This window comes from Mya arenaria, chromosome 10 (assembly GCF_026914265.1).
Source record: "Mya arenaria isolate MELC-2E11 chromosome 10, ASM2691426v1".
NCBI classification, from domain to species: domain Eukaryota; kingdom Metazoa; phylum Mollusca; class Bivalvia; order Myida; family Myidae; genus Mya; species Mya arenaria.
Genome location: NC_069131.1, coordinates 36,141,104 through 36,157,281, shown reverse-complemented (window position 1 = coordinate 36,157,281; position 16,178 = coordinate 36,141,104). Strand labels below are relative to the sequence as shown.

The 16,178-nt window shown below is 33.9% G+C and overlaps 1 protein-coding gene across 1 annotated transcript; it reads right to left on the bottom strand.

Moving 5' to 3' along the window:
- Positions 1-13,782: 13,782 nt before the first annotated feature.
- Positions 13,783-15,570, bottom strand: LOC128205756 (receptor-type tyrosine-protein phosphatase S-like). The gene is made up of 5 exons (XM_052907689.1): positions 15,532-15,570; positions 15,278-15,415; positions 14,820-14,974; positions 14,232-14,367; positions 13,783-14,016 (listed from the first exon to the last, which is right to left on the bottom strand). Exons 1-5 carry the CDS (start codon positions 15,544-15,546, stop codon positions 13,924-13,926), a joined length of 537 nt encoding a protein of 178 aa, XP_052763649.1. The 5' UTR covers positions 15,547-15,570; the 3' UTR covers positions 13,783-13,923.
- Between the last annotated feature and the right edge of the window lie 608 nt (positions 15,571-16,178).

Below are 16,178 nucleotides of genomic sequence, written 5' to 3'. Positions count from 1 at the left end.
TATGTAATTTTCTTCAAAGACAGTCAAACTATTAGGAAGGATAAATTTGATGAGCGAGTTTACGAGAAAATACTAAAATACATGATGTAAAACTGCATTGGGCCTGCTTTGACCCACATTCTTGTAGGTTTGGTCATTGTCTAACGATAATATCACAGTGAAACTTTGACCTCTATGTTTGTCCATGTGGTTTCGTTTTCTTGGAATCATAGATCATTGAACGAAGTATATTATTTTCTGCAAATGTGTGAGGGAAAAAAATAACCACAAGGGAAGATGTATTAAACATGCTCAACCTCGTTTATTCATTAGACACTTCTATATTTTACATATTTGTACATGTACATCGTAAAGTTCTCAAACGCTCACTTTCATAAGGTTGCATTTTTAAAGCATTAAATATATGTAAGTCCGTAACGCACATAAGGGAAAATCATAATTCACAAGGTAAAGCTCCCTGACGGGACGTGGCTCGTCTATGATTGGTACACACGTGCTGACCTCCGTTCTGACTTCCGCTTGCGTTGCTTTAGGTCCAACGCATGTTACCTGAAATGAAAACAAAGACGCATGCCCTTAAACGTCCTGCAAAAACACTAGCATATTTGGTCAAATGCAGATTTAGTTTGCGTGCATTTTATTGACATTAAAATCCATAAATTAATTGTTGACACAAAATTCGATGGAAAATTAGCTATAAAAAAGTATTCGTTTATGGATATGTCTATGTTTTATTTCAACAAATATGCCAATAACAACATTGAAATGTAACGCAATTACTATTAATACTAAACAAAAGAAGAAAGAAAAACGATTTTTCGAGTCAAAATACGATTTTTCTTAGGATTTAGATAGAGTCAATATTTGTTGTTTAGGACTCGGTAAAATATGAGACACTATCTACAGGCTCCCATAAAACAAACACGTCATTCAACCTTTCCTCATGTTACAGAGTTGGGACCCCGTGATTACTACCTTAAAAACGAAGGACATAGATGATTATCGTGATTCAAAACGACGAACTAAATAAAGAAAACAGATATACATATACAAATGTTGAAACTTCGAAATTTATTTCCGTCTATGTTGAGTACAAAACAAGTGGTCGGTTTCAATATTCCCCCTGAACGAAAATTACAATTGCAAAACATTCAATACGTTTAATAATGATTATTTTTTTCTGATATTTATTTTATATATGTTTATTAAGACAAAGTATACAATACCCTTTTTATGCTGCTTAAATCATAAGGCGTCACCAGGCATCCAATTAATTATTAACCAATATCTCGATGAAATGGCAAGCTTATTTTTGAATCGGATACCCGACTAAGTTTCTTGTAAATGCAATAGGAATTATATTGTCTTGGAACCTGGTTTGGTAAAAGGGCTTGTCTTAAACATGTTGTAGTTCACATAGCCAACATTTAAAGTTTGATGAAAAAAGTGGTGGCTTGAGAAAGGCTTTAAACGTCTAGTTCAGGAAGTCAGCGATGAATATGCTGAAGTTGTGTTGGACAGTTATTTATTTGTAATGATGCTGCAAGGTGTACACGAAAGCAAACCTACTGTTAGACTCATGATTTCTGTTGACGCCTCTGCTGCAATATATTTAAAGATATAATGCATAAAACATACATTAAATATTGATACATGACACACAATCCATTCAAATACCGTCACTCGAAATGTTAGAGAACATTGTTGTAATTGATGAATAGCTTTTAACAATGTTCTATTTAATCTTAAAACCCCGCATAGTAATATTGTCTACACGTAGATGAAATAAATATACCTTTCACCTTAGCTTAAGGAAGATATTGCACCATCAAGTAGCTCTGATCCTAATCAACTATATTACCATATTTACATAGCTGAACTCTACCCTACATAACTATTCGGATATTTTCGTATCTGTTTGAACGATGGTGACTGATGTACATTATACTCATTGGCAGCTTATCAAATACATAAAATGTATTGTATCAGTAAGTTATGCACTTTTATAAATGAAAGCTTCGCACATGTCTGTTACATAAAATAGTTTTTAAGTTATTTTGTATGCTTTTTCTGATTCTGTCGCCCACTATCGAGATTAAAAAAAGATTTTTTTGTTCAACGTTTCATCGAATGCTTTATTTGTTTCCATCTTGCCATTGTATTTTACAATAAATTGTCTGACAATGTATTGTGACAGTATCAGACAGTACCGACTACATGGCCATTGTAAAGTTCAAGGGCTTGGCGTCTTCTTCACGGAAACTGGTTATTATAGATTTTATCGAGTATTCATATTCAAGCTAACTACCGATAACACCATATTGCACAAATATTTCAAAATATAACATAAAGACATACAATTACATCAGTATACGTTTATTATTTATGGAAGACGTGAAATAAACACTGTATACAATGTATTCAAAACATGAGTGTTTACCAAGTGTTTTAAATGTATTTTAAGACTTGACTCTCACTACCAATCATACCAACACGATTAAGCTCTTTGTCAAATAAGGGAACAAACATGAATGGTATGTCTATTTTATCGTCTTAACTTTGTCTATCTGACTATATTCAAAATGTATAGGTATTTAATAGCTTGTTTGTTTCCACAAAATTGAGGTACAAGACAAAATCAACCATCTGTCTGATGATAAACAGAATGATATTAGTGCTATCAAAATAGCAACAATGAAACACTTAACATGTTTAACACATTGGATTTAAAACCATTCATGCTCAAATCATCTTTTACTTTCAAACGTTTTTCTTAATAGACTTAGCGAGAAGACCTTGCTGACCTGACAAACTGGTGCATTATAGATTATATATGTTTTGTTTGGAATGCCAATCGTGTCTCCTTCATTTTTCTGTAAACGCATTATCCCTGTCCGAACATGAATATCAATCAAACATTTGAGTTAGGTAATGCTGATGAAGTGTACAAAAACTCCAAGTATGTATTATAATATTTGTTATGATGATTTAAGTAACCAAAGCTGACTTTCTTATATTGTAGGAATATAAAACCAAATATATGTTAATATTAATGAACATCAGTTTTTCTATATTTCAAACATTTATTTTAAGACAACTATATACTAAGAGCTTAATACAGGCATGTTAATAGGTTACACCAAAGGGAGAGTACACATATTGCATTTTAATTAAGTCATTAAAAGTAACGGTTTGGCCAAATCTTACATGGATCTATATAAGATGCTTTGGTTGATTTTATAGTTCATAATAGAACAATATTACGCCATGTAATAGTTTGACCTTGTTAGCTTTACACCCTTTTATGTAATAATGATAATTTTACATTTTAAAAAAATATTAAAGTTTGTTCATCCTATCAGTGTTTTTCGTTAGTATGCATTAGGGATAGCCTACGTATACATGTACTTAGATTTGTTAACAACATTATAAAAGTAATGAAATATCAAACAGAAATATATGCAAAAGGAAATATCATACGGAGATTAAATCCGAAATGTAAGGCTATGTAATTGATACATGCTGTAAAATACACATATGCATAATGTGCGTGTTATAGGATCTATTAGCATCAAACTTGACTCCGAAAGTTTGTACAACATTTGACATTTCTTCTAAAGAATTTATAACACACGTCCAAAACATAGCAAGTACAAAAAGGCAGTTCCAGAAGAATCAAAGCATGATGAACGATAATGTCAGTATGGGACATGACGCTGATATTTAATACACGTACTATAGTTAAGCATCATTTTCAGTACTTAATTTGTGAAAATATATACACAAAAAAGACAAAAATAAACAGAAGTTGCACATCTATGAAAGAACATTTAAACTACATTTAATAGGTAATGCATTGTTCTTTAAAATGTATTCCACTCAAGTGCAATACAACCGTATTCCACTCTGCTGAGGTAATGCTATCACAAGCATCATTGAGCGATTTTATGATGACGTTACAAAGCAAATAGTGCGTCACCAATATGACATTTATTATAAAATTATTTGTCTTTAAGGTGATTTATACCAGTAACAGTCACAATAAACGGCTTTTTATTATTCCGTTTTGTTAAGGAATGTCCATTTCGTCGCTCTTGGATTGTGCAAGTTTTGATTTTACTCGGGTATCACCTCATGAAAGCCGATTCTGAAAACATTCACTAGTGTTTAATATCATATCACTGATCAAAACGCAATACTAAACCCATATTATAGAACCGTAAAGCATGCACAACTAATATTTCTTGACTTCCAGCGCGAACTTCTACGTTGTTAAGAGATCGACTAATGCAATGTGCTGTTTGTGGAGTTTTGTGATGTTCTTCCATGCTAAAATACACTTAAATATTGAGAAGGCCAAGAGCAAACAACAACGACACCAAACCCAGCGTTACTTTGAACAATGCTTAAGTTCGATCTTCTTAAATAAAAAGATGAATTTGCTTATTGTTAAAATAAAGTGTTTTGGAAATTTCGCATATAAACCATTTCTCTGGCCATAAAATAATGCAAACATAGTACATATTGTTGAAATTAAAGACGAAGACAATATTGTACTATTTTCCTCTGAACAGTATTATGATTTCGGCATGTAAGAATAATTCCTTCTTTAACACACATACACACACAATAGGTTTGGATGAAGCCAAAGTTTCCAGCACACCGTGTGGAATATTTTCACTTTTGAATGTCGTATATATGAAGATTCATCGATCTAGGGTAAACAATTTCCATTTCTACCATAACAACAATAGAATATAGTGTTTTTTGGTATGGAATTTGCTGAAAGTAACCGGATCAATGTATCATTATTTTACCCTGTTATAGCTTAATGGCAAGGCTTTGTCAAGAGCCAATTTGCATCCATTAGCAAAGCGATATTCTTACGTGTTATGAAGGTCGCTTGAGAAGTTGGATTGTAAGAGGAAGCATGCAGACAGTATTAATGTTTAATGTGTTGGACTGAATGATCAAAGGCCATCCATCCTATTCAACTGCCTGCGTGTAAGATGCTGGTGCAATGTTAGCTAGGACATTTCTGAAATTCAGTCAAAACACTGACCGTACTCCATAACACTTGTAAATGCTGAACTTGTGTCCTTGCCAGAAATGCACTTGTTATGGCAATGTTGGTTCTATTTAACCTTGGGTTGTACTTAAACTTATCCTTTAGTTGATGCAGTTGTTTCTAAAGCGCTTTGCAAAGTGAAGTGTGTGGAAATTGATTAATAATGTTCTGTCCATGGGTTGCTAAGCTATTATATTTCATTTAGAGATCCTTTACATTTTATAATTTAATGAAGTAATCATCGATGATTTTCGTACTTTGAACAGTATGAAAGGGGCGTAAACCTTTCCAAACCAGTAAAAAAGCAAATAATAGCTGACGGACATGTGTTCTACAACAATATCATGATTTCATCGAGCATTATCATCTACAACAATAGCACCAAAAGCGGATCCAATCATTGCATCATTTACATTTGACTAAAGAGCATCATTTCAAAAACGGGTTAAGTTGTATTAATATAACTTTATAAATTGAAACGCATGTACGGATTTTCTAACAGTTTACAAAGTGTGATGTGAGTGGCCATCTAATGGCCACGACAACGACTTAGCCTTAGAACATCAAGTCATCCTTATTGTTTTAAAAATAAAAACATAACACAAACGGACAAGTTATAATGCCAATTTTTGTGCATGTATTAAAAGAAAGATTCAATATCCTTAAAATATAACACCGTTTGGGTATGGCATTCTGACGTTGTGTGTAGATTTGTCAAATTCACTATCAATCTAAACCGCTTTGCCAAGAGAAGACTTGAGGTGCCAATAACCTCAAATATAATGTAAATTCAAACATAAGAAACTATGTACATAGACAAGTAGACTGTAGACAGCTCTATTTTCGGTACCAAAACAACAGTAAATAGTGCAAAAAGCAATAACGTGCAACATTAGTCCTTGCATAATTCGTTTTATTTTGCGACGTATTGATATTTTGCGACTATTTTGAACAAGAGACATTAGTAACTTAAACTTATTATACTGACATTTTATCCAAATAATGTGAATGCTTGGCAAACAAACGTTAGAAGGATAATTGTATGTGGTATTCTTAAACGATGGTAAAAAATATTATTCTTTAATGATAATATAATGTTTGTTTATATAGTATCATTTTCGATTTTTTTTTCTCTTTGGAACTGCAATTACTCACAGTCCGTTCATTTCTTTAGAAGAATACACAATCGTACAGCTATACATATAAAATGATACATAGAACTGACATGAATATACATATCTTCAATATATTGTTAAATAATGTGTTTAATGTTGTTAATAAACTCATTCAGAAAACAAACATTCACATTTTTTTCTTTAAGAACGTCTGTATAGTAAGCAAATCATAAAATAAAATAAATAAATAAAATAAATTTTCGATTTTGAAGACTTTTTTGGAAAAAATAGCGGCGCTTAACCTAGGGGCTATTGTCTGTGTTACACGGACCGTTGTTGTCCTAGAAAATGTTAAAGCTAAAACTTATATAAATATTTTTTTTCAAACTCTGGATGATTTTTGTTTTTTCCTGGCCAACCTTTCACAGTGAACGAACCAATTCGAGTTGCAATCAACAATAGGAAGTTTGAAAAGATCCACCTTTAATCATGAAAAAAATCTAAAGTCGCATTTACCAGAACCACGCGAGTAATTTCGGATACCGCATAAGCATGCATATGTTGTTGGCATCGAATTATACAACCTAAGGGGGGAATGAAGTGCTCGATAATCATAACTGGCCCCAGCTTTTTGTATACAGTGCTTATGCAGTGTTTTTTTCCTTCTGCGATGCGTAATTATTTGTCTGCATATTGCTTAAATAGCATTCAAAGTTTAAAGAAATCCCTAAAGTATCATCACGATTAGGTAATTTAGTTAAATACGACGACTTTAAACACGGTTTTTTCAGATAAATTAAAAAAAATATCTGCTGTGATTCCCTCGTGCAACGATAAGCGGATTTATATTGTCAAAAACGGCGATAGAAAATGTTATTTAGAACACAACCTACATTTTCAGGCAATGCAGAAGAAGATAATTAAGTACTAAGCTTAATCATTAACTATTTCAACAATTGCTGGTGTTAAAAGGTCCGCCTAATGCCACTATTCCGATACACAATCTTTGCGTCAGACTTTGAGTTGACAGTATATCAGCCAATGAGGAATATTCTTAGACAGTTAGATGACCTGAAGTGCTATGTTAATGATTAAGAAAGGACACTTTTTCAGATGCACTGCAAAACATCCATTATCACTTTTCCGGTTCCAAGGGAGGGGGCGCAAAAATATGCACCCCTTGGTAATCCCTAGATCTGCCCTTCAACACGTCTTCCTCTGAATTCACTAACACAAAATTGCGTATTTTAAAATTACAATAATTTTTTTTGCCAAGAACAAATGTTGGATTTACCATTTACTTGAATCAAATCTAAAACATTTCAATGTATTTTAAATTTCATCATATTTGCATGCTGACAAATTTGATTTAAACAATAGTTTGATTGTTTTTGTCTCGGATCGCGGTGTTTAGAGCTAAGATTTTGTTTGTGTTGACCTTTATTACCCCCGTAAATGCGGTAGGCGTGCTGCGAGCACATACAATGAATTTACCTTACAAACAGCTTGATAAGATATTAGCTTATGACTATTAATACTTAATTAAAGTTACTACTGCATAGAATATCTTAAGGTCATTACATATTTGTAAATCATATAAAGTTTGACTTAATTCGAAAAATGAACCAAGTAATATTTTAAGAGCTAACAGTATTTTTCAAAAAAATATTTTCATGCATTTGGTTATGGCTTTTTGCATTTTTTTATAAGCTAAATAACTTGTAAGAGGTCACGATGTGACACAGAGCTTAATAAATTAAGAAATAACAAAAGAACCTCAGCATATTTATAATATGTTCTTGTAAACAGCTTAGGGTTGTTGACTGAATTAAGAATTTATAATATACATATTATATACACACTATATTCAACCTGTTTTACCTCATATGGTCTGAATAAACATTTTTACAACTGACCAGTTAATATTTTCGTTTTCTTTAATTCAGGCCTTTTTAGATATTCCAACCCAATTTTGAGCTACCTTTATATAAATGCACGACCTATGGTATTCCCAAACACGAGTTTTCTGGAAGAAATTTAAGAACAAATCGGAAACGAATCCAAACATTTCTCTAGAGACCTTTTTGAGCATTTCCGACAATTTAAATGCTAAAAACAACGAGGGCATTGAAGCATTCCTGCAAACATTTGACGGGCAACAAGACACATATGAGACTATGTATAGTAAACTAGACTCACGATTTACAGAACGTGACATTCGAAACGGCATCAAACATTTAAAAAGGAATAAATCGATCGGTATAGAGACTGTTTTAAGGAACATTTTATCGAATGTGCCGAGCAATTATCCTGGCCGCTGCAGATATTGTTTAATAGGATATTTGACTCTGGAACATTTCCAAATGTATGGTCAAATGGGAAATATTGTACCAGTACTTAAGAAACCACCCTCAGATGATGTGAATAACTATAGGGGCGTGACACCAATTAGCTGTTTCAGAAAGATGGGCGGAGGCATGGGCCCTTGTGTCCCCCACGCTAGACTCGCGACTTCACTAACACAATGTTTATTGGTAGTCACTCTTAATGTTTTTTTTACGATTTCCATAAAGATAATTTAAATTTAAAGTTTTGAAGTTAATATTACCCGAAAAATAGAAAAACAAACATAGTGAGCTTAGCTAAATCAAGGTATATTAAGGGACAATATCCATTGTTAAAAAATATGAAATATTTCATTAAGTTGAAACCTTTCAGTAAGTAGCTTTATGAATACGGCCCATGGTACTGAATGTACGTGTTCATAAACGTTGATATTGAACGGCTCTTTGAAGGCCGCTATATACATATATAACAAAATTCGTATTTATACTGCTGACAAACGGAGTTTGAATTGATGGAATTTATTAAACCTTTCATATAATGAGAGTAAGTGCAGTGTACAAGAACCACAACTATATCCACAGCATTTTACATTTTGGGTGGGACTTCTAATTAATGCACTGCCATTTCCTATGAGGGCGGGGTTTGGAGGTATTAATCAACCCCAGTGATAGCTCTATTTGTGATTCACTTCTTGATCAAGTTCAAAAAAAGAAGAAAATAAAGTGACAAAATTAAACTCATACGGAATGTCAAGCTCAATTTTAAGAATGGAAATGTACCAAATACATATTAATAGAGTTGATCTTGATCTTAACCAGTAATAAAAAAGCACTTGTCTTAATGTGTTGTATGGGTTGGAATAACCGGTTTCTGATTAGACTTAAATGTTCTTCTTCATTCATTATCAAGGAATTGGTATCTTTTTTGATATTCCTAACTGTTTAATTCATGAGAAACTCATGCGCAGCGCGCTCGGAATGTTTCCAACAATCACCTGACGTTCTGCATAAATATGGCGTTGATCTCGACATATCGGGTCCTCATCAGGTTGTGTTGGACCATGCAAGCTTAAGTTAAAGCTTTATTCATTTTACAACGATTGTGAAGAAAGTTGATTATACAAACTTATATTACAGGTAAGTCACTCTCATTGGCACGCTGCGGAACGAGATTGTGGTATCATGCTGAAAACAACGGAGAACCCGCAGAAAACCCACTTGCTCCGTTTTGTGACCAGCAACCAAACTCGCATGCGCCCATGCCGGGAATCAAACCTGGATCACCTTGGTGAAAAGCGAGTGCGCTTACCGAAACACCAAGTCCTGCAAGTTTGACGATGACCATGATCATGTGGAGAACGATGCTGCATTGTACTCAGTAGAATCTGGAACTAGATTTTCAGAATGTCGAAGGAATTTACTACTACCAACCTGGCTTTAGAAAGCCTCCAGTTACATGTATGTGTGAAGTCCGAAGTCCGAAGTCCGACTTTTTCAAAGAATATGTCAGCAATGACAAACCATCCACCTGGAGTGTTTGGGAAATCATCTATTGGTTCACGAAACCAGCGATGTTGGCTTGACATACTTCTCGGACAAGGAGTAACTGGGTGTTTCAAGGTACCCTCGAACCGAGGCATACTTGCTCCCAGAGGTTTAAAAGATAAACACACGTCGTTAAAGTATACGCACAAACAGTAGAAGGAAGGACATGATATAACAAAAGGGTTTGGAATGCAGCCAATACCGGTATTGCCTGTAAAGGCGCACACCCACAAGAAAAGTACCATTTCTGTATTATATTAATAAAATCGTTTCGGGGAGATGATAAATAGGTGATGGTTTTGTATGAAGAACTTGGCGTTAATTTGAATGATGAGTTTCCTAAAATATCATTATTTAGCTTCGTCATCAGTGTGCAACGTGCATGGAAGCGTAGCGATTTCTATCATTTTGAATACAAAAATATACTGCGAACCTGCTTTAGTAATTAAAGTTGAAATAATTTCACCATGTATGTTTTTTGTTTTGTTTTTAAATGTATGAAATTGATCCAAAACCGACTTGTAATGTTTGTCAGAATCCACTAGCACCGCCACAACCAGAAGATGCCTTCTTCAATATAACGGTATCACCGTCGTTGCTGCGGGTCGGTGGTGGTGCGTGTGCGTCGTGCAGGCATGGTTACCATGATGTTCCTCCGTGTTTACGTGCTCATGGAAGAGTTAACAAACTGTTTTACATTTGAACGGAGTAAACACAACAATCATCTACTACTTCATATCTCTAAAACGCATTGATGTTTCTATGAAAATAAAAATGGTAAATTTAATATGTATGTGTATTTTTATTACTATTGATTAGTCTCTCGATTTTCATGAATGTTCAGTCCCAAAATTATTACATGAGAAACTAGGACCACCTTCACGATTTATGGTACTGCCTGTACGGCGGATTGCCGTTACGTTTCTACGAGCGCAATCTGACGTTTGTATAAGCTGACACGTTCGATAATGTGCGAAACATTGCTGAGGTTCTTACGCAAGCAAAGGAAATGAAACGTGAACATTCTTAGGTACTCGTATGCCTATTGTGATACACAGAGGCGGCTTAAGGATTCGACGTTAGCATGGGCGTATCTTATGGGCGTATTCTTTTGACCTCCACTCCTCCCTCAGAATTGAAATTTCTTTGGTTTTAAGTGTTCGTATGGGGAATTTGGTGTATACCCTCTTGAAAGTTTTAACAATTTAAAGTCCAAAATGGCGCATGTTGCCCTATATTGAACTCAATTGTAAACTTGGACGGTTATGGCGGGGGGGGGAGGCAGCAAGTGCGCCCCCTCCCTGAATCCGCTATTGACACATCTTTCTGCAATCTTCATTTGACATAGAATAATCGTTTGGCCGCCTTTGGTACCATTTGAAACGGTATAGCATGATTACTACTGATTTAAAAAATAAATGACCGAAAAAAAAGTGGACAGGAAAAAAAGTTTTGTAAAAAATACCTCGATGTGCATTTAAAAACAAACACTTTCCAAGGGTGCGTAAGATTGATCCCTGACCTCGGTCTCTATTAAGTTACAATCATGGACATCGCGCTGCCCACATTACAACTATCATTCTCAACGATCCACAGTGCACTATTTATCTATATTAGACAGCGATAATTGCTATATTAACCGCAAAATGGTAATGTCGTTTCAATTTTATACATGCAAAACACCGTCATAATAAAATACTTAAGAATAGGGTTTTTTGATAATCTGTACGAGCGAAGAATGGTCCCAAAAGAGTATCTTGTTTTAAATAAAATACATGCATACTTTTATACGCCCCGCCAGAACAGCATATGCAAAATAAGTATATCGATTCAAATAAAATACATGCATGCTTCAATTTATTTCCGTTAGGACAGCACACACTAGAATAATTTCTTTTTTCAAATAAAATACATGCATACTTCAACTACGCCCCGCCAGGACAGCACACGCTAGAACAGTATCGTGTTTCAAATATAAACACACAACGTCACCCACAATAAACTTCTCGTCTAGTATTGTATAATATATATCTGCGAAAGAGAGCAGAGACTATCAATTTGACTTATATGCTATCATTATAGAAAATGATTGATTATTATACTTATAATAATGACTTTTATGGTAATGAATGACTTTTTCATTTGAAAAATAAGTTACATGAATGATACTTCATTATTCTGAAATTCAACAAATGAGGTCTGAATTTATGACTTGATGCCTAATTGGAATCGCCTTAATCAATCAAGAAATTGTCTTATAGCAGATATTTGACGGTATTTTAAGCAAAATTGTGGGTTTTTTTAGATTTTAATAAATGCTTAAATGTTTTTTTTTCTCGTTCTCGTAAATTGTTCAAGTAGTCTTGAAGAAAATTTTGTAGATTATATGGTCACAATTTTACTTTTATTTAACTGAAAGCTCGGAAAGCTTAGTAACCTACCACTCGTTACACTCGATACTATACTGCTAACACGTGCACACGTGCGCACGCGCATAAATGCATGCACGCCCCCCCCCCCCACCACACACACCTACACACACACAGTCAAAGAACGATATTGATGCTTTATACAATGTGCTTGCATAGACTTACTTAGATCTCAATATATTAATCATTTACTGCATTCGTTACATCACCGTTCGTTAAACAAAATAACTATGAAGTCTTGATTTATATCTAGTATTTATTGACATTTGGTTAAACATTTGTTAAACATTAATATACTAGTTTACACAATATATATGCATAATTGTTTTGAACGCCGTTAGAGTATATAAAACCTTTCTTCTCTCCCGCCGTATTTCCAAACACTTAAGACACGAAGTACGTCGTAGTACAGTCTATTTTACATTCAACTACATATCAATAGTTGGCTCCACTCGGACGAACGGCTGTCTCTTATATCCAAATCGTTTTGATTATCAAACAGTTTCATATCGCATTCGTCAATCTGTCACAAAACCCTTTGCCCTAAATTTTGGAGGGTTGCCAGCAGTGGTTGTAGCTTTTTTCATCCTCTTCGGTTGCCTTTTATAGGCGATATGCTTTATCTCTGGTGTGCCTTTAAGAGCCTTAGGTCAAATATTCTCAACATAATTAATTAAGTATTTAAAACAACGGTTTTATTTACATTCAGCCATTATTGTGTTAAGATATAACATTATGGCCTAATAGTTTTCTCGAGATTTCTGTTAGCAATTTTCTCAAAATACTTTCTTCAGAGGTCATGTTTTCTGAATCAATATTTCAACAGCTCAATTTTTAACACATAATTGATTAATTTTGTTGAAGCTACTTTTTGTCTTTTGTAACTCAAACATTTTACGCCGCATCGACCAGTTGTATTCGGCTTAAGCAATTAAACACACATCACACGTAACACATAGAGATAAAATACAGACAAGTTTGGACATCAATGAATTGATGAAACATGGATTAAAGTTCAAGCTGAGTGAGAGTTTTGTTGAAAGCTACTAATTATTAAAATATGTACATGTATTAGCTATTTCGTTTTAATATTTACAGTCAATAATGATAAAAGCGGCACTGTAGGACATCAGTGCCACAAGCATAGGTAAAACAGCACTTTATATTTATCTACTATAAAATAATACAAAATAAAAAGCAACAGAATTAATCAATTACTAACAATATGATATATACAAAAGTATGCACAGTTCGGTCCCTTAGTATTGTATATACAAACATTGTGTTTTAAATCTGTAAGTGTATGATATAAATAATAGCACAAAAAATAAGAAATAACAAATGCAACAGCGTCATTTTTGTATGAAACAAGCGTTCTGAATTTATATGTTTTTGTTATCCATGCTCCTAATTCATGGTCTCTATTCATTTGAACCAGCGAAGTTAGCATACACATCCTTGTCAAATGCTCGCAAGTATTCCATGACGCTCTCGTGACAGAAGATGAATTGATCCTGGAATCATGCAAATACATGTAGTACTATAACGGCATACAATTCATACGGCTATTAAATGCTTTTTAATTAAAACTACTTATGAAACAAGAATGTAAATGATATTATGCTTTAGAATAATTGCAAGGTTCAATTTATAAAAAAACCATGCCGATTACTGTAACGTTTCTAAGCAAGGGCGTCCCACTAAAATTCTTGTAACGAAAGACAGTTACCAAATTCGGAATCGCCAGTCGTCGCATGGTCTTGACTTTCCTAACAGCATTGAGAACACTAACTTCGTGTTCTATGGCCATTTTCCTCAGCAGCATTGACACCACACAGAATAGACCCGTTCGGCCTGCTCCATCACTGTATTTTGTGATACAAATTCAACATTTCCTATATCAAAATTACTTTCAACCCATTTGCAGAGAGTTTAATTGTCTGAACGAAAATACAGAGTTCAGTTAAAATAATACACTTTAAAGTTTTTATTTGAAATGTTTTGTTGTCTTGTCTGAACGATAACTATTGATTTCACTGAAACAATACACTTATTTCAGCCCGATTGTGAAGGCAGCTATAAGCTGATTATTGTACTTCTAGAGTACGATTCGGGTAGTAACCAAAACTAGTGACCTGCTTCAGTGATATATTAAAAAAGACCATTTGATGAAACCAAATACCATAATAAACAAAAAGACCATTTGATGAAACCAAACACCATAACAAACAGAGTGTCCTGCAGTAAAAACAGTTTGAAAACATCCATATAAAATTCAATAAGAATGCTATTAAAAAGCTGTACAATTTATTCATACAAACAATGAAGAAGTATGGGTCCATCTTTCTGTTTGTTTGCTGTTTCCTCCACGTCATTCAGGAAGGTGAGAAAGTTTTCAACAGAAAGAGGGACATTCTTCATTTCATCCCACTCGGTAAACTGCAAATGGGACAGAGTCTTCTCAGAATGGCGCTGAAAAAGAACAATAAGTTTCTATGGAATCAGTTATTGTCATGATGTTTATTATTCGTGATTAGAGTAAGATTGGCGTTTTTAAAAACGCGTCAAACTGTTCCAATGTTAAGCATTTAAAACGAAGCCTGCAATACAATGAAGTGTGATTAAATCGGCTATATTCATTTGTTGTCTAATCTCATTTCATTTTCTTTTTGCTTGTCATAAATTTTTGTCGTAATCAAATACGTTCTCCATTATTCGATGGATATAGATACTTAAAGAATGATGATTATGTTACTACTTTATTACTCTTATTACCCCTGTCGCTTTCGTATGTCGTATCTTAAGGCTTCTCATTGCATAGTGTGGTTTCCTTGTTTCACGTGAAGAGCTGACTTCAAATGACCCCTTCTTTAACACCTGCATGTTTTCCGCCGGGAAGTATATTCCAACATTCTGTTAATAAACAATGTCAGGTAACATTATTAATATTACTTGTAAAGAACAAATTTCAAATGGCTGTAGAGTTAATTATAATATTTTAATAAATGAATCATGTGTGTATTATTTACCCTTTGTTTGTCCATGTCTGGCTCAAAACTGACAATACATGAGCAGTTTTCTTGGACAACCAATGTCAAGAAGGCATTAACAGTCTCTGGCAAAGGGGTCTGTGAAACAAGAAATCGGCGTTTTTCTTTGAAACCCTGAAAGAGATATTAATGTTCATGTCCTTATCGGCTTTACTTGAATAACAGTCAGATAAACAACTTTCTTTTTTATTTATGATATAGGCATAGCTGTTGTTAACCATCAATAAACTACTCAACCGCTTATATTTTAAAATATGAATATACAACAAAGAAACATATTTGAAATCCTATTATATACATGTTTATTTGATTTTTAAGGCTCAGATATGCCTATGGTGTCGGAGAAGATTGTTACAAATCAAAACATCATTAAGTTCATAAGCCCATTCGAGAATGAATTCAGTTAAATATATTGTTTAAGAAATGAAAGTTTATATGTACATATATTGAATGTCAGCTAACTAAACAAACGTTCACCCACATGTATGTACACAGCATTGATGTAATCAGACGCTCCACTTTCCAACCCAAGGTAGAGTCGTGGTCGGTTTTCATCACCTACAATGAAAATCCTTTGTTCGTTATATGTCTAGCAACTAGAGTAATAGAATAATACACACATGATT

Bases quoted from the DNA above. Each gene is read 5' to 3' on its own strand.
- LOC128205756 (XM_052907689.1), bottom strand. The intron at 14,975-15,277 runs GTAATAAGAGTA...GTTCTTTTTCAG, and splicing joins GACATACGAAAGCGACAGGG to CGCCATTCTGAGAAGACTCT. The intron at 14,017-14,231 runs GTAACTGTCTTT...GCATGATTCCAG, and splicing joins GACTGGCGATTCCGAATTTG to GATCAATTCATCTTCTGTCA.